At 46.7% G+C, this 22958-nt stretch overlaps 1 protein-coding gene across 2 annotated transcripts in view; it reads right to left on the reverse strand.

The window, feature by feature from the left end:
- JMY (junction mediating and regulatory protein, p53 cofactor) overlaps positions 1 to 21239 on the reverse strand; it is a 67188-nt gene extending 45949 nt beyond the window's left edge. For both annotated transcript variants that reach the window (XR_010792807.1, XM_066602836.1), the window contains exons 1-2: positions 20160 to 21239; positions 10669 to 10842 (exon numbers count right to left, since the gene is read on the reverse strand). Coding sequence is in view for 1 of the 2 variants with exons in the window: in XM_066602836.1 (XP_066458933.1) it covers positions 10669 to 10842; positions 20160 to 20789 (804 nt within the window). In the remaining variant the exon portion in view is untranslated. The remainder of the gene's footprint in view (positions 1 to 10668; positions 10843 to 20159) is intronic.
- Positions 21240 to 22958: the final 1719 nt, after the last annotated feature.

The raw sequence follows: 22958 nt of genomic DNA on the forward strand, positions 1-22958 counted from the left end.
TGATTTCTGCAGAAAGCACACAGCCCCATTCTCCCTGCAGTGGACAGGCTTTGTATTGCAGGCCAAGTCTGGCCACTGCAGTGAGAATGGAGTTGTCGGGTCCTGCAGAAATCAGCTCAGTGCACAAGTACACAGACCCAGCAAACAGCTGATTGGTGTGGGGTCCCTGGCAACAAACCCCCATTGATCTACTATTGATGACCTATCCTGCTGATAAGCCATCAATAGCCTACAACTGGACAATCCCTTTAAATCGGGTACATTCACAGAATGTGAAACATCAACTAATAAATCTGTCTTTCTTTTTCAGTAGTTTTTATTGGTAGCTTCAAAAACATAATAAAACTAGTATATTTGTAGTTGCTGACATCAGTATTAATTATGAAGGATAGACTATACATTGTTATACAGCAAATGGTCCGTATATACAGATTTGTTGCGTAAATTAAATTCTGCTTTTTTCAAGCATACAGAGTTGGAAAACATATATAAATATCCGTCCCCAAATAGTCGTTTGAGAAAACACAGATGTGCAGAACTGTTCATTAGTCAGCATGCTGAGCCACATAAATACAACAATGTGGTGAACACTAGGGTGAAGTCATCCATGCAGATTCCTAATCCGTGTGCCCTAATATCAATAAGCATATAATAGAGTGCATACGAACATTGAGTCTAGCCCCAGACTCCCACTCCTCAATAGCCCCAGACTCCCACTCCTCAATAGCCCCAGACTCCCACTCCTCAATAGCCCCAGACTCCCACTCCTCAATAGCCCCAGACTCCCACTCCTCAATAGCCCCAGACTCCCACTCCTCAATAGCCCCAGACTCCCACTCCTCAATAGCCCCAGACTCCCACTCCTCAATAGCCCCAGACTCCCACTCCTCAATAGCCCCAGACTCCCACTCCTCAATAGCCCCAGACTCCCACTCCTCAATAGCCCCAGACTCCCACTCCTCAATAGCCCCAGACTCCCACTCCTCAATAGCCCCAGACTCCCACTCCTCAATAGCCCCAGACTCCCACTCCTCAATAGCCCCAGACTCCCACTCCTCAATATTCCCAGACTCCCACTCCTCAATATTCCCAGACTCCCACTCCTCAATATTCCCAGACTCCCACTCCTCAATATTCCCAGACTCCCACTCCTCAATATTCCCAGACTCCCACTCCTCAATATTCCCAGACTCCCACTCCTCAATATTCCCAGACTCCCACTCCTCAATATTCCCAGACTCCCACTCCTCAATATTCCCAGACTCCCACTCCTCAATATTCCCAGACTCCCACTCCTCAATATTCCCAGACTCCCACTCCTCAATATTCCCAGACTCCCACTCCTCAATATTCCCAGACTCCCACTCCTCAATATTCCCAGACTCCCACTCCTCAATATTCCCAGACTCCCACTCCTCAATATTCCCAGACTCCCACTCCTCAATATTCCCAGACTCCCACTCCTCAATATTCCCAGACTCCCACTCCTCAATATTCCCAGACTCCCACTCCTCAATATTCCCAGACTCCCACTCCTCAATATTCCCAGACTCCCACTCCATCACATAGGACTCAGGTTTTTTTAAGTGAAAAAGTTCCTGTATTAAAATGGTAACATCGGGTTCTCATAGCTGTTGTGATAAAATAATCATTTCAAAACTTTCCTAAAATTCTGTGGGAAAAAAAAAAAAAACTATGCAAAAAATTCAGCATTGAATATGTATACTATATAATATGGGTTTTAATTTTTTTTTTAATATAAAGCCGGGGTTAGTACATTTCTATCGACCTCACCAAAATGGGACTCCGACTCCACAGCTAAAGTTCCATCTTACAGCAATATAGACAGAATTAGCGAATGAAAATAACACATTCATTTCAATCTGTTTAATTTACATAAACCATCTTTCTCCAATGAGATAGAAAACTTGCAGCATGTCATGCGGCTGGGTGATTCTGTCCCAGAATTGCCCATTATTTCCTATGGGAGCCACACACAAAAAAAAAAACATCGTATGTAAACGCGATTTGCATGCAGTTGCAAGTGCAATGTGATTCTATTTTTTTTCTTAGCCGTGTGAAAGCGACCTTAAGGATATATACAAAGTGTTCCCATCTACTTGACAAAATAAAGAAATGGAAACCCACAAGTCTGACTACGCTGCTAATATTAAAGGTATGGAGAAATCCTATATATGGTAACTGCCTAGGTGTTACCCAGCATCCTCCCCAGAGAAGCCACTGCTGTCAGGGACTCCGCTCCAGCTGTCCCCAGCACTAATATAAGGCCATGCATAGGAAGAAGCATCACACAACAATGCTGCCAGCCACAGAACACCGCTGAAGTCCGTCAGTCACCTCTGGCAGCCCTGAAGGGTTTCCAGCGTACATGCCGGGAGTAGGCTGAGCGCACATCATGTTCTGTTTTATACGGTGCAGAAATGTGCTAATCGTTTCTGGATTTTGGCAATAAATCTAAAATTACTAACAAACAAAATCCATAGCAGTCAGGATTCTGTTACCATGACACAGCAGAGAGCTAGTGGATGTGCCTAGTCATGTTTGTATCTGCTGTATAAGAGCGAATGAGCGGACGTCATTCCCTCGTTCAAACGATAAATTGGCTTGTCTAAAGGAACCCTTACAGGGTAGCCACTTCTCTTTCCCAGTACATGGCCTGCAGAAGCCCTCTGTCAGCAGCATCTCACAAAGAGAAGCAAAACCAAGAGCGATCCTAAAAATCCTGCGCAAATATGTGAAGCACCAAACACTATTTTAGTATAGGTTTCACGTGATGAAGACTACAGGTACTGTAGGGTATATAATCCCAATTTGTATGAAATCTATGCTAAATATCAGAGACCAACCGTGACCTGGGTGACAGGACTGGCCAGAATGGCCGCTGCGAAGTTCTGTGCACGGAGCGGAGCTGCAGTACCATGCACGACTTGTGATGCTGCCTTTAGGACAACGCAGCTGTGTTTTTCTAATCCTGGACTCTTCAGAGGAGGTCAGTCAGGTTATTTTTGGCATATAAACTCAATATACTGTCAGATGTGGGACTTCATGAGCTTCACCGTGGGCCCCTATCCAAAGATACAGCCCATTATATCTTACTGTGCGGTATGCTAATTAGTAGGGGACCATATGATGAACAGTTCACCTCTCCGAGAAGTCCGACACACAACAACCTTCCAACTGTGGCAGCTGGAGAGGTCATGTGTTCCACGTACGGCACACCTGCGCGGCATTGAAGGAACGGGTGCATGTGTGTGACATTACGCAGCTACACGCATACACCTTATCCCTCAGTGCGACGCAACTTACATGGAGTGCATGACGCCGCTGGAAAACAAAGAAGGGGCATTTTTTGTGGAAATGGGAGGAAGAGAGCCTTTCAGACGGTCCACCGCTAATAAGCATACCACGTCGGAGGCCCTAATGGGGCTATATCTCTGGATGGGAGCCAATGGTAAAGAAAAACAAAAAAAACATTTAATTGCTCATTAAAAAAATCCCACATCTGACTGTATATGGAGTTTAGATGCCAACAATAACCCGACTGTCTTCCTTTAATATATGATACACCATAGATGTCTGATCAATAGATGGGATCCCTAAAAATACCTGACAGGTGCCTTGACTCCCAGAGCTGACGGTTTGGATTTCATCTCCCTAATCTCCATGGAAGTATAAAAACAAAAACAATAAGTTAGATTAGAGGATGTTCTGGTCTGTTCATCGGTCACTGAATTCTGCAGCCTAAAACTGCACCTCTACCACCTGCAAAAGATAAAAGCTGGCCATTTTATACGCCATTTTCCTGCTGCCCATACGGATATGATAGAGCACACTGGGATTTAAAGGGAGGGGGGGGAAGCATCCTGGGCCTAACTGTGTGAAGAGGAATTCTTCTAACTTCGCTGACTATCATATAACATCAGGCTGCGGCAGGAATACACTGTGAACCTGGCCTCAGGGAATGCAATTACAGAGGATATCACAAAGTGCTGCATCATTGGAGAAAGGAGACCTTGATGCTAAACAGGGATTTAAAGCAGCATCAGTCCATAATCCACCTCTGGACAGAATATACAGGCCCCCCATGTTCATAATCAGTGTGATGAGGTACCTCCTCCAATAAAACCAATCAGGGGTACATATAATTTATTAACTTGGGAGTTATTAATCATTAATAAAGTTTTTTTGTTTTTATAAATTAACCCCTTAAGGATGCGTCCCTATTTCAGGTTTGTTTTTTTCTAATCACTTTCAAGAATCATAACTTATGTCTGAGGATTTGTTTTTCTGTGGGACAAGTTGTATTTTTCCAATGATGCCAACTGATGTATCATATAATGCACTAGAAAGCTTAAAGGGTTTTTACATTTTAAGTGGAGTGAAATAGAAAAAAAAAATGCAATTCTGCCATCTTTTTTTCGAGGAGGGGGTGGGTGTAAAGGAGAGGGAGTTTTGTCGTTACAACATACACATTATGGAAAAATGACATGCCATCCTTCTTCTGTAGGACAATATCACATTTATAGTTTTCTTGCTGTACTACTTTTAAAACATATTTGAAAAAGGTTTTCTGCAGCCATAACTTTTTCCCTTCCATATAGCAGTTTGAGGGCTCTCATTTTTGGGGGACATCCTGGGGTTTCTACCATTTTGAATTGCGGATACCTTTTTGGGTTGCTTTTTTTTATTTTTATTAAGTTTGTTTTCTTGGAAAAGAGACCAAAACAAAAGCACACTTCTGGGGTTGTTTTTTTTTCCTGACGATGTTCACTGTGCGGGAGAAATGATGTGTTACTTTGGCAGATTTAACCTTTATGGATGCTGCAATTCGATCATTTATTCCAGTGTTTCTCAACTCCAGTCCATCATGTTTTCAAGATATCCTATAGTAAGAACACCTGTGGTAAGGTCTGACAAGAATTACATCATCAGCGCAATACTGAGGAAATCCTAAAAACATGACCTGCTGGGGGTCCCTGAGGACTGGAGTTGGGGAACACTGCCTTTATACCATATACTTCAGTATTGCAGTTCATGGTATTTTTCCTGACATTCTATTAAGACATTCCACAAGCCTGTCTGAATAGACAGAAATCCATGGCTGCACTGAGAGCTTACAGAAAGCCCCCACCTGCCATGACAACAAAACGGCACCTTGCAATCTAAGTGCATGGAGGCCATTCGGGACCCACAAACACAGATTGGTGTATTTAAATGCCACCGTGAGAATCGACAGCAACATTTAAAGGGTTCACAGCCATGATGGGCATAATCACTCACTTTGACTGTTGCAGTTGGGCATCAGTTGTCCAACAACCCTACACACCCAGGACATAAACATACGTCCTGGGGCATTAAGACATTAAATTTAGTGTAACTTTTTTTTTTAAGTCTCACTGTGGTACTTAAAGCTACAGTCACTTGACTGCACCTATAACTCCTTGGAATACCTAGTGTTACTGATAGGCAATCTACTAGGCCATGCCTGTGTCACAGATATAGGCACATACCTATGGCAGATCTGGGGGGGGATTTGTAACCCTCCTTGGATCCCATGGTAATGCATCAACATCCTGCAATCACAGCTAGGCTGACAGAGGGAGCAACTCCTCCATACGGCAAATTCTTTAGATACTGTGCAGCATTACCATTGACTAGCTGTGGTTTCTCAGATCCTAACATTTGCAGTGGGAGCCTGGCCATAAATTACAGTGGGAAGAGGTTACATGTAATCATATCTGATACAAGTCGGTACGGATGACTTACAACAAATTGTTATGGCACAGCATGCTATACATACCACAGATACCCGGCATCAGCTGGCACAGACAGATACACTGGTGTCAAATGTGGAAGGATTTGCAAACCTTAGGTAAGCCTTAACAGGATTATGTTTGGGAGAATCAAAGTGAAAGAAACGACAACACTGCTCTAAAAGGTGTACAATTATGGGTCCCATTTTCGGTCTGCTGCAGTGGAAGAAGGTGGATGCACCATAGATGCTCAAGCTGGGAATACAGCTTTAAGAAACATTAAATGAGGGTCTGACTGCATCCCATCTATTATACGTATTGCAAGGAGATCTTTCTGAAACATGCATTGCTAGAATGACACAGTTGTTTGTCTGCTTCCTTCTCCAAAGATGTAAAAGAATTTTAATTGAATATGCCATTCTGAAATCAAGCCCACGATGTCAACTTGCATCGAAAGGAAAGGAGACATCAAAGGCTATAACTACTTGACACAACTGGGACAATCGAAGCAACCCATATTCCTTATATAATGAGATTACAATACGGATCTAGAGGGAAAGGGCGAAGAGAAGTTCCTCATAGTTAAAGAAGTAAACTAAATCATTCTTTAGAGGTATTTTTCCATCTTTCCTATTTGCATAATTTTGTGGCATGCACAGTGAGTTGAAAATATTATGTTACCTTTTTCCATCAGCCATTACAACCTTAAAGGGGTGGTCTCGCGAAACCAAGTGGGGTTATACACTTCCGTATGGCCATATTAATGCACTTTGTAATGTACATTGTGCATTAATTATGAGCCATACAGAAGTTATTCCACTTACCTGCTCCGTTGCTAGCGTCCTCGTCTCCATGGTTCCGTCTAAATTCGCTGGCAGCTTGCTTTTTTAGACGCGCTTGCGCAGTCCGGTCTTCTCCATTCAGCACGAGCCGCTTCAGTGTGCTCCCCGCTACAGCTCTTCTGCGCATGCGCAGACGAGCTGTCACTGCTCGGGAGCGCGCTGCAGCGGCCATTCTGTACCTTCCTCTGTTAGAGGAAGGTGCAGAAACTGGAGCTGCCCAGCGGAGAAGCCCAGCCCAGCAGCCCCGAGAAGCCTCCCAGGTAAGTGATTTGTGGGGGGGGGGGGGCTGCCGCTGCGCCAGGCTGCGCCGGGGGGGGGGGGCTGTCGCTGCGCCGGGGGGGGGGCTGCCGCTGCGCCGGGCTGCCGCTGCGCCGGGGGGGGGCTGCCGCTGTGATGGGGGAACTAGCGCTAGGCCGGGGGGGCTGTCGCTGCGATGGGGGGGCTGTCGCTAGGCCGGGGGGGCTGTCGCTGCGATGAGGGGGCTGTCGCTAGGCCGGGGGGGGGCTGTCGCTGCGATGGGGGGGCTGTCGCTAGGCCGGGGGGGGGCTGTCGCTGCGATGGGGGGGCTGTCGCTAGGCCGGGGGGGGGGCTGCCGCTAGGCCGGGGTAACTAGCGCTGGGCTCCGGAACCTAGCGCTGGGCTCCGGGGCCTTCACCTGGGCTGAGGGTCTAGCGCTGGGGAGCCGGGGGCTAGCGCCTTACCTGCTGCCTGGCGGTGGGCGTCTGGTCGGCGGCTGCGGGGCGTCTGGTCGGCGGCTGCGATGCGTCCGGTTGCCATGGAGACACAGCTGGCGGCGTCTCGGGAGCGCGCACGTCGGGCTGCAGCGAGCGACGGGAAAAGAGCCGGCGGCCATCTTGAGGAAACTTTTATAAGTTGCTGAAACGCTGGAACGGTAAGTACGAACCAGCTAGAAATGTCATTTACAGGGGGGCTTAGTAATGTGTACTTAATGGGGGGGACTGGGCAAAAAAAAAATTTAACTGCTTCCTCGAGACATCTCCTTTAACAACAGTAAATCCAAAGAGGTTTTATTAGGTTTTACCACTTTTGCGCAATAAACACTCTTTTTCATAAATGTGTCACCACATTTCAGGTCCAGAGCATTCTTGGTTATCAGACAACAGAGCTTTATCAGGCCTATATTTTGTGGGACTACTAGTAGTATTTATTTGTACCATTCTGAGGTCCCAAGATTTTAGGAGTTACCGTATTTTTCGCTCTATAAGACGCACTGGATGCTAAAACGCACCCAGGATTAAGAAGAGGAAACTGGGGGAAAAGATTTTTCGGACTCACCCATGAATTTTAGTTGACAGCGCCGGTGATAGAAGCGGCCCACCGTCGCCCGGTACTATGCCTTTACTTTCTCTTTCACAGAAGAAGCATCAGAGCTCAGACAACGGAGCTCCATAACAGTGGTACTTGTGTACGGAGGGCGGAAGGGAAGAAGCTGATTGGTGGAGACAGGGGGGCAGCAGCAGTTCCCACCTGCGCTCACCATCAAATCAGCAGTACAGAGAAGAGATCCTAACTGATCTCGAGTTTGTTTGCGCGACTGCGATTTAGTTCGCGCAAACAAGCGCCCAATTGAGATGGCCAGCTTGTATTTCAGTACAGTCACTTTATATGACACACGGACTTTTCCCCCCCACTTTGGAAGGCAGAAAAGTGCGTTTTATAAAGCGAAAAATACGGTAAATACGATTCTTAAGTTATTTTTTATTCCCGTTAAGTATTAAGAAACGTTTTACCTGACTTCTGCAAGTACCTAAAGTATATGCAGCCCTGACAGCTGTAGTGACCAGCCAGGAGACAGCTGTCAGGTAGCTGACTGGACAGAGCTGAGGGCACTGCAGGTAGAAGGCCTGCTCTCATAGCACTTATTTCAGTAGCATGCAGGGGTGCACCTTGGTTTTCTCAATGATGGCGATTATGAATATTACTAATGTGTTTTATTCTCGCTTCCCACTCCCCAACTAGCGCTGGCAGCTTTTTTTGCACGGTCAAAACTGCCGACCACCTTCCGTTAATGGAGATCTATTGTCAGAAAACAAACTTTTGGTAAAGTCAAATTTTTATGTTAAAGCTGTTAAGTCCAGTTCATACATTTGTGGCGTGTCTACAGGATCCAACATATAAAAAGCCTCTTCTCGTATATCTCCAGCCATATGCTGGCATCTGAACATAAAGGAGTAGCCCAGTTACAAGTTATTGATGACATGTACTTCAGGTAGGCCATCAAAAGAACACAGGCCTTCTTTACTCAGGCCCCATGGTGATTCTCTGTTCAACAGGCCGCTGCACTTGGGCACAATACTGATAGCTCTGTTCCCACCGCAGTGGGCCGGCTTGGTATTACAGTCCAAGTTCACATTCATTTCAATGACCGTTTGTCCTGTAAAACCAAGCAGAGGACGATGCAGTTGGAGCAAAGCCCACACCAAATACGGATGACCTGTCCTGAGGATAATCCATCGATAACGCCCCACATATAGTCAACCCATAAGCATACATACAAAGCGCAACATACAACTGAGCACAATTAATCAAGTATGGACAGACACAACTTTTACTGTGGACAGCGTGACATGTCCTGCACAGATTATTTATTCTGTTTGTTAGTCGAGATTACTGAAAACGTGCCTTAATATTCTCTCATTTTTACAAGGTTAAAAACACCATTATTGTCAAAATGCACATTAACTAGACTGCTGATTTTTAGCTCTCAAATTACTGTTTCAGCCCAGCGCTGTGAGATTTACTAGTTCCAAATAATTAGTCTGCAGTGATGTCATCAAGAAACTTTTTAAAATGGACTTTCCCAAGATAGGCCCGCTGCACACATGTGGAAATTTTGCGGTGGTATTTCCTGCAGAATTTCCACCCGTGCCCGTTTGCATTAGATAATGCAATCCTATGCAAACAGCCGTGATTTGTCTGCATGAAAACACGTGTGGAAAACAAATCGCGGCATGTTCTATCTCACAGAGGCCCGCACAGAAATATCACTGGTGACGGGGCGGCTCCGCTCTGCGCATGTGCCGACATGGGAGCAGCCAGCACATAGAGCAGAGAGAAGATTCCGGGAGCGGGTGAGCCATAGGGCTGTGCAGGGACACTGGTCCGCATCCCGCTGCGACAATTCCCGCAGCAGGTTCCGACCTGGCCACCTGCAGGTGGCCTTAGACTGAAAAGGTGTCAACAAATAACTGCAAGTGTCAGCCAAGGCATTACCTTATTTTTAACCTCCTTAGGCTAGTTTCACACGGGCGATCGCAAATTTGCCGTGAGTGGGGGGGGGGGGGGGGGGGGGGAATCAAAATCGCACAAAGAAAACAATGGGAAACACTTCACGATCCGCTGCCACGGCTAAAAGCCACAGCAGAAGATCGCTACTTCCCTGAAGTGATGCAAAGTGTTTTTAAAGCACAAAAACACCTCATATCGGCGGGGACATCAAACGCTGGCCCCAGACCACATTCACCCGTGTGAAATTAGCCACAATGAACCTTGAAATAAGGGTGAATTAATGGACACGGATTACTAGTATAGTTCGCGGAAAGGGAAGACTTTCTGCACTGGATTGACGAGGGGGGACCTACTGTGACCGTAGCTGCCCAACAGAAATGTACGGCTTATACGAATTGTTGAGTAAACCAAGATAAATGCTTTCATACTATCAACTGCCCCAAAGAGTCGCAATATTTTACAAAAGCCACTGATACCAATGCCGGTAGTGTTGGATTATGTTGATGTGCTTTGTTGGGGACTTTTCTTGTTATTAGTATATCTTGCTGACTTTTTAACTTTACTAGATGTTGCAGGGGAAGAAGCAGACCACCGGTCAGCTCCACCAGTCTGGGAAGGATTCGCTCAGCTTCGACTCCTCTATGTGACCCAATCAGATCCCTGAGCATAGACAAATTTGATAAATCGCCTGCTTTAAAATGCGAATGATAACCGGACCGCCGCACCAATATATAGGGCATTTTTATAACTTAAAAGAGCGCATTTGTTAATCTACAAGAAATGCAGAAATATGTAAGCAATACCTTAATCTGCTGCCGCCGTAACATTGCGAGCTCCCTCATGTCTCGGAATGGTTGTAACAAGTACTGATAAAACTCTGTAGTGGCTTCTACGACAGCATTGTAAGCTTCATCCTCCATCTGATACAACTCCAGAAGATCAACCATGTTTTCTGTGGCTTTATGCTTTTCCAGCAGCTACAAAGAGAAAAAAAAAATTTAAAAAAACAAATGTAAAAAAGGGCAGAAAACAGACATTTACCAAAATTTATTTTTCAGCTAGAGTCCAGCTTTCTACGGCATCGCTTTAGCATATAGCCACACCGCGGTATCTGGATATTTCCATCCAGATTCCATCTCTAAATCTGCTGTCGAAATCCACGGCTAAGCCATGTATATCTGCTGCAGTTTTGACCCCCTACATACCACGCATCATCTGCACACCAGTTTAGCCTTCTTTTACGGCTAAAAAGTTGCTCAACTTCTTGAAGATGCAACTGGACCGAGCATCAGCTCTAATATATACTGCCATGTATTGGAAGACACTTTCTTCAGTCAGTGGCACAAGAAGCAGCATTTACAGGCCATGATTTGTATCCAGGACAAGGCTCCATTACACTTGACAAAACAATGACTGCTGATACGTAATCCCACTGCGATATTAGTCTTTATATAAGGCAGTGCACTAGTAAGCATTATGGTCCCGTACAGTAACACTGCGAGTCCTCTTTATGAGCCATGTGGGCAATGCACGGTAGTAGTCACATTGGACACTGTTCATAGGACTCATGCACACGGGCGGATTTTATGTCTGTACTACATTCGTTTGTTTTTTTAAACAGATGTAATATGGACAGCATAAACCCCATTGATTATAAATAGGGTATTCAGATACGTTTTCACACACCGACTGATCCCAGTGCAGTGAAGGAGACAGGGGACACAGGGCTCCCATTCACAAGCCCTAACAGTGAGGCCCCCACTAATTAGCAAGTTATCCCTCATCCTGAGGATAAGGGGTCATATAAGACACACAGACATAAAAGATAGTTGTAGGCTAGTGTACAGCTACTGAGCAGTGGAGATGTAATCTCTGTAGCTACAACACAGTAAAAGGTGACTTAGCCTGCAGACAGTAAGATATTAGTACATGACATAGTAGGAGTAGTGATCATTAGGACAAAATGATTTTACTGGACTTCCTAACAGTAAAGCAAGCTTTAGAGTGAATGCACACGGGCGGAAATTCCGCAGCACGATTTCCCGCACCATTTCCGTCCATGCATGCTGCCATAGGATTGCATTGGTTTATGCAATCCTATGCAGACAGCTGCGATTTGACCGCGTGAAAACTCGCACGGTAAACAAGTCGCGGCCTGTCCCATTTCTGTGCAAGCCTTGCACAGAAACGTCACCGCTGACGCACCGGCAGAGAAGATGCCGGAGAAGGTGAGCTGCGGGTCACGGCTCGCATCCCGCAGCGGGATCCGACCTGGCTGTCTGCATTCACCCTTTACACAGAGCAACAATCGTTCAAAAAAGCCATTGAAGAATCTGAAAGTCTAAAAAGGTAAGGAAAGAAAAAAAAAGTTGAATGGGCACAACGCTCCAGAGGGAGAGGGACAGTAGGACATAATATCCAACTTCTCCTGTTGTCCCCAGCTCCCCCACTGGTACAACCAGAACTTCTGAGATCCATATCCTTTCAGTCGCAAGCATGATGTTCCATCCAGCTAGACTGATGAAGGGGTTCACCCCAAAATGCGTATTTTATGTTAGCTTTTTAATTTAGAGAAGTTGGATATTAGGTCCTACAGTCCACCACCTTTTCTGGAGATTCCCACCTATTCACCAGTGTAGATTTTCACATATCTGCCGTGCGGACCGTTGGGGAGTTCTGGTTGGTAGCATCTAGTTTTCGCATCCCTCTCTGGAGCTTTTGGCCTCTAGATCTTTATCTCCGATACTATGGGGTTTGCTCCACCCCGCTTCCTTCCTACTGAGGAATATGAAAGTCCTTCACTTTGCTTTCACACGCAGTAGCAATTGTTCATTGGTTCCCCTCATATCATCCATAGAGGGGATTTCCATGCAAATTAATTTGTGAGTTATTCAAATACAAACGACTGACCTTTCATCATCCAGTAACTATTTTTTTGGTAAGCTTAATCGAAATGACAGGTGACTTTTTGCTCGTCACCCGGTTTACACTGAACGACTATGGGTAATTATTTGGCCGATAGTCATCCTGCGTAAAGGTACCTTTATGGCACTGAAAGACTACAATCAGTCTCCAGAGAAAAAAAAAAAAGACTTCATTCAACAGCATAGCAACTGGAACAGACATGAGCTGTTGTGTCCCTTTAAGGGCCATCATTTCTATCTTCCCGGAAAAGCCCTCTCAAGAAGAGCCTGCTGGCTGCTTATCAAGTTCACTGTATGTGGGAACGGGAGCTATATAGTCTACTGGTTCCCTTACTGTACCGCCTGCAGTATACTGGGGAAATCTCCATCACCAACAGGTATAAACTGTAACAAGGCAGTAAGACAGCACACGATAAGCCGGCGAGATCAGCACATTAATGCAGGGAAGGCCGAGCATGATAAACGTGCCATTGATATGAACGGGGAGACATGCCAAATAGCCAGCAGAAAATGCAGCTAGCGAACAATCCTGGCAGGGTCACTGCAGCGTGCAGTAATTGGGGACAGTGCTGGCTCTGTTCTGAGGGCACCCATTCACCCGCACAGTGGATGAGGGGCTTGGTACACAGACTACAAGATGCCGGGTGCAGCCTAGCACTCACAGACCTCCTCCCAACTAGTTTGTATGATGAACTTTGGAACTTTGAAACTTTCCGAAGAACAAGCATAAAGTAGTGTCATCTATTCCAGCCGTTGTGGGACAAGTGCCCGGGAGGTACACATCAATAATGAACAGCGGGTTCAAAGTCTTTTACCATGACTGCAGCTGGGGGTTTCTAAAGCTCTACTAGTTTAGCAATGGAGTCTGATCAAAGAATGGTTTAAAGGGAGTATTCCCAAAGTAGGTATTTATGATCTATACATAGGAGGTCTGAAAGGTGGGAGCTGAAGAATAGGGATCCCCAGCCTAGAAAGGCAGAGGGCTCTGTTTATTCAGCCGGAGCTGGGAGGTCTGAAGAGCGGCTACTGTTCCGTAATTCCAATATCGGCGGATGAGAAAGCTGCTCACATGCCGGCACCTCTCCATTCACTGACTAGAAGGACATGTCGGTCATGCTGTTTGCATGGTTATGGCTGGATCTTCGACTAAATCTCCAACGCAGATATGAGTGAGGCCTAAGTTGGGAATACCTCTTCAAACTGCGAGATACGAGTAAGACTGCTATCCCAGCAAAGGGGAATCCCGAGGTCGAACGGATTTGTCTTATGACCGAACCAAACGGATCCCATTGACCATTTGGTTTACGCTCCACTGCCCGGCATCTTGCCAGAAGAATAAGCGCTGTATGCAGCGCTATTTTGTCTGCTATTTTGTGTCTGAACCTCTGATCCGTTTCTGGAAGAGAGAAACTGATCAGTTTTTTTTCTCCCATAGATTTCAATGGGTTTTCCCCAAAAACTGAATGCTTTCTGTTTTCTTGTTTTTTTAACTAGAATAAATAGCGCAGCAGACTGCGTTATTGTTCCAGTCAAAAAAAAAAAAAGCGAAAAAAAAATGGAAGCAAACTGAAAACATTCAGATTTGTTTGAAAACCTACTAAAATCAATGAGGTAAAAAAACCTTCAGTTTTATATCAGTTTCTCTTCTCCAAAAACAGAGCAGACATGAACTGACCCCTAACGCAGGGGTGAGAGCAGCCCAACTGCAACATGTTGCACCATTGAATCCCTCTCTGAACACTTTTTTAGAAATAGGGCTTTTACCCACTAGCGGGTTGGTTTTTTTCGCTGCGATTTTGCTGCGTTTTTTCCCAAAGGTCAATGGGACTTTCTAATGTTAAAATCATCGCACAAAAATTGCAAGTTTGCGTTGCTGCGATTTATAAAGTCCCATTGACATTTTGGGGGGGAAGGGGGGGGGGGGGGGGGAGAACGGCAGCGAAATCGCTGCGAAGAAAAAAAAAAAAAACAACCGCTGGTGGGTAAAAGCCCATATGGAGACTTCCTTGCATTGATTTATTGAAGAGACAAAGTCAATTATCTTGGTTTTATAGGAAACATCACATAAGTACGCTTTTCAGTGTTTAACCCCTTAAGGGTGCATTGCCACCCCCTCTTTAGTTTTTCTTTTTTCCTACCCACCTTCAAAAACATTATAACTTTATTTATCTATTGATGTAGCTGTTTGAGGACTTGTTTTTTGCAGGATGAGTTTTATTTTTCAGCTGTACTATTTAACGTCTTATATAATGTACTGAAAAATTTTCAAAAATGACTAAGTGGAGCAATATGGCAAAAAACAAACCTGCAATTCCTCCACCTTTGATTCGGGGGGGGGGGGGGGGGGAATAGGGTGGTGTTGGTAGCCTTGTTCTTACAGTGTACACATACTGCAAAAAGGACCCCAGTGAGTTATAATGGAGTCCATTCTGACTATTCTTGCTGTAAGACGTGACGGACAAAGGACAGGCCCCCCGCCGCAGTCCATTATCATAGCTTACACCTTTCCCACCACTACTGCATTGCATTGTATATACTCTTACTATGCTACCACGTATTCTAGCGGCCAAACAATCGCTCAAAAGAGCCAATGACAGTCGTTCTGTGTAAACATGGCCATCGACAGGGTGACGAACGATAAGCCACAACTCGATTCATTTCAACTTACTAAAAACTAGTCGCTGGTGGATCAAGTCATCTGATGTAAAGTCACAGTTGTTCCAATTTGAATGACTTACAAACCAATTTGCATGGAAATCCCCATGCAATTATTGTTCACGTGGCAACCACATGAACAATAATTGCCACGTGTAACAAGGTTCCTATGTCTCCTGGACTCTTTGCATCACTAATCTTAGACCGGGTTCACAGCTGCCGCTGCATCTCTGACTTCCTGTGCAGTCATAGAAATAGAGGTAGAGATGGATCCATCACATGACGACCCCAACAGTGCCTGACCGACCCCTCTGACTAAAAATGGGGGAAACATTTTACTGGGGGGGGGGACGACACACAATATAGCACTGCATGCCGCCTGGGGTTGTGGTGATGGCAAAATCCATAGAGGACTTTAAAAGGGGACTTGATGTCTTTCTAGACCGGAAGGATATTACAGGATATAAATCTTAGGTTAATTGTTAATCCGGGTATACAGGCAGGTAGGAACTATTAGGGGTTGATCCAGGGATTAGTCTGATTGCCATTAGGGAGTCGGGAAGGAATTTTCCCCCTAAAAGGGCTAATTGGCTCCTGCCTCTTGGTTTTTTTTTGCCTTCCTCTGGATCAACAACACAGGAGGATAAACAGGCTGGACTAGATGGACATTGTCTTCATTTGGCCTTACATACTATGTTACTATGTATTTTAGCAAAACTGACAGAATTAGATGCAGTTTGCAACACAGACGTGGATATCGGCCAACTCTGTTCCTTCCTCCATAACTAACCATTACTCTTCTGATTAATGCATGGGAGATACGTCAAGGGGTTTTCTGGGTCTTTGCTAGTGATAGAGCATCAGATTAGTGAGGTCCGACACCAGACAGCACTCAGCTGCTTGAGAAGACTGCAGCACACCACGGCCTCTTCACTAGCAGACCAGACACAGCACCAATCATGGCCTAGTAGCATTCATTTATGCTTCGGTCACATGGACCTTTTCTGTTTGTCATGGTTAATAAAAGAAACAAAATACATGGAAGCAAACAATACTGGACAGAAGACAGATGTGAGGTGATGCACAGAACTACAAAAGGTATGTAGAAGAGATGACTATATTATATGTGGATGCTGTAGCTTCATTTATGGGGCACAAGATTAGAAGACATACCCAAAGTGGAGTGGATGCAAAGCACACAAGCTCCCCCCTGTATACATAAGGCTATAGTCAGCACACCAAGTTAAAGGGAGTCTGTCGGCTTGAGCATGCAGTCCACACTGCAGGAGGAGCTGAGCAGACTGATACATAGTTTATGGGGAAGGATCCAGTAGAACTTGGATTGTACTCATTTACATCTCTGCTCGTTCTGAGCTGAACAGTCCATTGGGCCGCCGCACTCCTCCTCCGGCAGTTCCGCAGTACTTGCCTGTAGTCTTCAGCCAGCACTTCCTGGTCAGGGGCTTCAAAAATACCATTGCATTGAATGGATACAATTGGTTTGTCGAGCATTGCAGTGATTGGTTCTGGAGTGCCGCGGCTCAGCCAATCAGAGCCAGCGCTTCCTTTAGGCAGGATTTTTGAACCCCCTCACCAGGAAGCACTGGCTGAAGACTACAAGCAAGTGCTGTGGAACTGCCGGAGAAGTGCAGCGCAGCAGACAGCGCCTGTTGGGTAATGCATTGGGTTTTTTTTTGTTTTAAATGCAGCTAGGGCTTATTTTAGGGACAAATAGTAGGACTTCCTACTGTAAAAGTTGCATCGTACCACACGAAAACTGCGATTTCGGGCGATGCAGCACAAAAGAAGGCTCCATAGGGAAACATGGGCAACAAAACATAGCAAATGTGAAGGAACCCATAGGAAAGCGTGGGCTTCACATACATGCGATTTGTAGTGCTGTTGCATCGCAAGGGGGAAAAAAATAAATAAATCGATTTTTGTCACCCGTGTGAAAGCGGCCTTACTGAGCATTATGTTAGTTGTGTCCAGATGTGGCCACTAGACAGAGCATCAGAATAAGCTGCATCCGCAAGGGCTACACAGTCTCGCTACACAACATCGAAAACTGCGATTTCGGGCGATGCAGCACAAAAGAAGGCTCCATAGGGAAACATGGGCAACAAAACATAGCAAATGTCAAAGAACTCATTGGAAACCATGGGCTTCACATTGTAGCGATGATGTTGCAGCCCGTGCGGATGCAGCCTGAAGAGACAGGAAGGGTGGAGTTGTAAGAAGGGGCTATCCCTGACAGTGAGGGGGATAAATGAGTGGAACAGGTTACCACGGGAGGAGGTGAATTCTCCTTCAATTGAAGTCTTCAAACAAAAGGCTGGACAGACATCTGTCTGGGATGATCTAGTGAATTCTGCACTGAGCAGCGGGTTGGACCCGATGACCCTGGAGGTCCCTTCCAACTCTATCATTCTAGGATTCTATGTATCTTCTAAAACTTGTTGACCATGAACAAAACTACAATTCATTACCTACCTATATATAAATACTTGCCCATCTTTTCTGCACACTTTGTAGTTTGTTGCATCAGTTTACATCTCGGCGTTCTGCATTGAATGCATTTTGTTTCTTTTATTCACAGCATGAACAAAAAATGTCCACCATAAAACACCAACCCAACGGCTGCCAACATATGAGGGTTGTCATGATAATAAAAGGTCACATCAAGCAGCAAGAAGGGCGCTGTGATTATACTTTATGGATAAGTCCTCAATATCTAAGCCGTGGAACACCTCTTTAACCCCGTTAAGGATCCCCCCCCCCCCCCCCATTTTTGTTTTTTCCTCCCCCCTTTAAAATAAAGAAAAAACTCCTAACTCCTTTATTTACCCATCGCCATAGCTGTATGAGGGCTTGTTTTTTTGCAGGATGAGTTGTGTTTTTCAATGGTGCCATTTAATGTACTGAAAACTTTTAAAATATTCTAAGTGGAGTAAACCTTTTTGGCCGACATTCATCGTGCAGGGTAAATAATGCATTACTATGCTAGATCGGACTTTTACAGACGTAGCAATACCAAAAATATGTATTTTTGCTTGGATTCTTTCATCATAGATATGCAAAAAGGGTTTTGTTTTTTACTTTTTTTTTTAAATAATTAGTAAAACATTTTTAAACTTGCTTTACTTTTTTTCAGTCCCCAGAGGGGACATGAACTTGCGATACTTTGATCACTCCTGCAGTATGATGTAATGCCATAGCATAACATCATACTGCGATCAGACAGCCATGGCACACGCACAGCAAGCCGCGATCTCATTGCAGGGGGCCATAAGAGACCCCGGAACATCGGTGGAGGGATTTAAATGCTGCTGTCAGAATTGACGGCGGCATTTAAAAGGTTAACAGCTCCAATGAGCTGTGTGGCTTATCGGAGCTGTTGCGGGCAGGTGTCTGCTGTAAGAAACAGCTGGCGCTTATGTAGTATGAAGAGAGACTGCTGTGTGATCTCTCTTCATACATACCCCGACACTGCAGGACGTCCTATAGCGTTAAGGGGTTTTGTGACTTTAAGTCCTTGTTCACACAGGCGGAAACGCATCTCGGGCCGTGAATATGCAGCGTATTCACGGACCAAAAAAATAAATAAATGGGCTTTCCTGTAAAATAAAAAGACATTTGTTTCTTGCACAAATACGCATGTGTCAAGTACTCACTGCGTACTTGTACAGTCTAATCCACTGCTATGGCCTAGTTTGGTGCATAATACACATCAAAATAGGCCATGCTATGTATTTGTCATGTGACCGAAAATCGCAAATCTGATCACCCCATTGAAATCAATGGGTTTCCTGCACTGTGTAATAAGCGTCGTATTTATGCCCGTGTGAATGAGGCCTAGAAAAGAATTTCTAATAGTCGTGTCTGGCATAAGATAAAATAAATACTGCCCCGTCTTCAGCCCCTCCGGGACACGGCTGAGCGGCTCCCAGTTCCCATAATCTACATCCGGCAGAGGTCAGGTGACTGCTACGGCCACAGACCACACGGTTACCATCATGGGTCCCAGCACTGACGCTGCAGTGTGATTGGCCTCAGCGGTCACCTGACGTGCATTACAGCAGCCAGAGCCAAGGAAGCCGCTCAACTGTCCTGGAGGCTGAAGCCAGGCGAGTCTAGTCTCTGTTTGTGCCGGCCCGGCTGTTAGACAAGTTTCCTTCTAGTGTTAAAGCCCCTTTAAACCACCCATACACACTAGTGACACATCGCAGCATGTTCTACTTCAGCGCAGACAGCTTCCATTGAAGTCAATGGAAACCGTCCGATCCACGGCCCGTCTGTAGCGGACACTAGCGACAGTGCGGCACAATCTGTTTTGCACATGTGCCTGCCGGCACATCCACACTACAGGTGCAGACAGGTACGCAGGGGTCACCGACCGGGCACAGGGAATCCGTATACAGAATCCGACCCGGCCAGTGCCTTCGGCCTAAGATAGATTATGCAGAACCTACCCTACAAGTATCCGTATGGAAACCATATAAGCCGCTCGCTTCCAGAAACTCTTCGCAATTACTGATCCCCAAGTACCACCATGTCCCCTGACAACAGAGCGACCCCATATGGATCAGGGTATGACACTACAGCACTATATTCCTCCTCCTCCCCCCAGCAGACAAGCGTCCTCCGCTCATTGTCGGCCTGAGCAGGAGCAGCCGGCACGCGCGCTCCCCGCGGTTGCCATGGTAACGCTGTACCTCCTGCAGCCTCCGCCGCGCCCGCTGCAGCGCCTCCTCGTAGCCCTTGTGCCGCAGCTCGCTCAGGCTCTCGTAGTACTCCTCGGGGTCGTCGCTCTCGGTGAACAGCACCTGCGAGAGGATCTTCCAGCTGCAGGTGTCCAGGCCGTGGCCGAGGTAGAGCTGCAGCCGGCCGCACAGCTCCTCCACCTGCTCCTCGCTCAGCTCCGGGGCCCCGAACAGCACGGACCACATCCCGGACGGCTCCTCGGGGAAGGCGGGCAGGCAGGGCTCCAGCTCGGCGCTGACGGAGCATAGCTGCTGGTGCACGGCCCGCAGGTCCTGGAAGGAGAAGAGCCCGGCCCAGCTGCAGTCCTCGTCCTCCGGCTCCCGGGCAGGGCTCCCTGACGGGGTGTCCCTCCTGGCCGGGCTGCCCTCCGGCTCTTCCCTCCTGGAGGGGCTCCGGCTGGCCCCTTTGTCGGCGCTCCGCTGGCGCTGCGCAGTCCGGTTGTGACAGGTGATGGCGAACTTGCCTTCCACCTCATTCCAGGCCACTATGAAGACAAACTTGTGCCTCTCCTTCTCCTCGAACACGTTGGGCCGCACGGCCACCCAGTCCGACTCCAGCGTGTCCTCTATGGAGAACGACATGTCGGCCGCCGCACAGCTGACGAGCTGTATACGTGCGCCGCTCTGACGGCGGAGGGATCCCTGCGAGTGGCGCTGCGCCCGGTGTCTGCCGCGGCCGGATCTCTTGCTCTTTCTCTCTTTACACTGTGTGCCCCTATTGTTGTTGTTTTCATCAACGGCCGCACTGCTCGGCGATCACGTGATTAAGCGCCCTATTGACAGTCACCGGGCAGCTGCCCCGTTCTTCTACCGCCGTCGCCCTTCTTATCTCCGGCATGACCTCCTCGCCTTTCACCGGCATCACGTATTCTTCCCACCGACCGGACTCTTCGTCGTCGTCGCCGCCGTTGCCTCCTCCTCTTTCTCTTCCCCTCAGCGACCTCCCCCTTCTTAGGACGATGGAGACAACAAAGCTGTCAGGCCGGTGCTGACGTCACGACCTGTGAAAGAAGGAACGTAAACATGCGCACGTGTCCCGTGTCCCGCCGCGCATGCGCACAAGCGCGCCCCTTCTGGTCATGTGACCGGTTCTCACCGCCTTCTGTGCCTTCGCGACGTCTTGTTTCACGGATCATGTGATCTGCCTGCTCTGTGTAGCGAAATAAAGGCTATTGTTCTCTGTAATCAGCCATTTTACGCTAGTGGACAGTGAAAGTAAAACAACATCTGCCTCCATGATTGTTAACCCTCCAGCCCTGTAATCACTACTGTGTCTCCAGAAGAGAACTGCAGGGGAAGAGTAGCCCGGCAACACACTCTTATGAGGCTGTCTAAAAGAAAATCTGTGTTGCCCATAGCAACCAATCACAGCGCAGCTTTAATTTCTTATACTGCTGAGGTAAAATGAAAGATGCGCTGTGATTGGTTGCTATGGGCAACAAAGACATTTTCTTTTCGACAGGCCTTGAGTGTGGTGGCGGCTATATTTCTGTGGCCCACCCTCTTTAAAGTGAATATTACAAACCACAACACTTGACCCAAAGATGCAGCTTCCCTCACTTCTAGTAACGGCATCACAATGGGTGACTTAAGTCCCCACACACCTGCAATAGCCGCCAGTCAAATGCTCGTTTGGCTGACAGCCATTTCTTTCCCAATGTAACTCAATGGGCTTTAAGCATTGCGTATTACGTGCGCAAAAAAATCTGAGCATAATACGCAGGCTAAGTCCGCTCTTAGTAAGACAAGTCCTCCCACAGAAGGTGCTTATTTGGTTTTTTTCCTATGACCCAAAGAATTGAACATTGTAATTCAATGCCGCGCAATCTACTGATCGCACTAAAATCGGCAGATATGGACGACCTTTCAATAAGGTCGTTGGCACACAGGTGTGCGCAATGGGTGTTATATATTTACGGATGCAAGAAAGCACGCAACCACGCTCCCATTCACTGAGATAGGAAATTAGTGTAATTAGTTCAGTACGTGCTCCTTCCCCGTGCAAATGCGAAGGGAAATAGAGCATACTACGTATTTTTTTGCGCAAACAAATGCATATGCAAAATACGCTTATGTAAACGAACCCATTGAAATCACTGGGCTCTATTCACAGCATATCGCGCACGCAGATTTGTATGTGCAACATGCTGCGCAAATATGTTAGTGTGAATCCGGCCTGATGCGTATGGGGGCATTTAAGGACGCATCACGTCAGCGTGAAAAACGTACGCTGGCAAGTTTCTCGTCCCGATATCGCAGTCGCCTGAGTGACTGTAGCCATAAGTTTCTGTCTCACCTGGGTAAGGTGTGAAAATTGGTACAATAGTGAGAAGAGTTGGAAGACTAATTGGTGGTGCCAGGCAGGTAGACGTGGATCCGCGTTGCCACACATTGATGTGACTTTGGGCTATTTGTGGAAGCAGTAGCTGGGGTATCTTACCCCTCACCCCTCCAAACAGAATCCGGTCTTTTCAGCCGGGCCCCCGAGCACAGATAGTCCCAGTAATGTGGCTACTGATGCTGCATTGGCCCGAGATGCGGTACCTGAAGGTCTGAACGGGAGTGTAGTAGAGAAAAAGGCTACCATCGGGGCTGGCGGCACAGGGGCAGTGACGAGGTCCAAGCTGAAGATCAGGGCAGGTAGCAGGCAAAAACAAAGTTTAGAGTACAGAGGGGAGGGGAACAGATTTACGGAGCACTCCCTGGCTTTTGAAGAGACTGGGTAGGAGCGTGCGCGGGCCCTATGGGCAG

The sequence above is a fragment of the Eleutherodactylus coqui genome, chromosome 5 (genome assembly GCF_035609145.1).
Source record: "Eleutherodactylus coqui strain aEleCoq1 chromosome 5, aEleCoq1.hap1, whole genome shotgun sequence".
Lineage (NCBI taxonomy): Eukaryota > Metazoa > Chordata > Amphibia > Anura > Eleutherodactylidae > Eleutherodactylus > Eleutherodactylus coqui.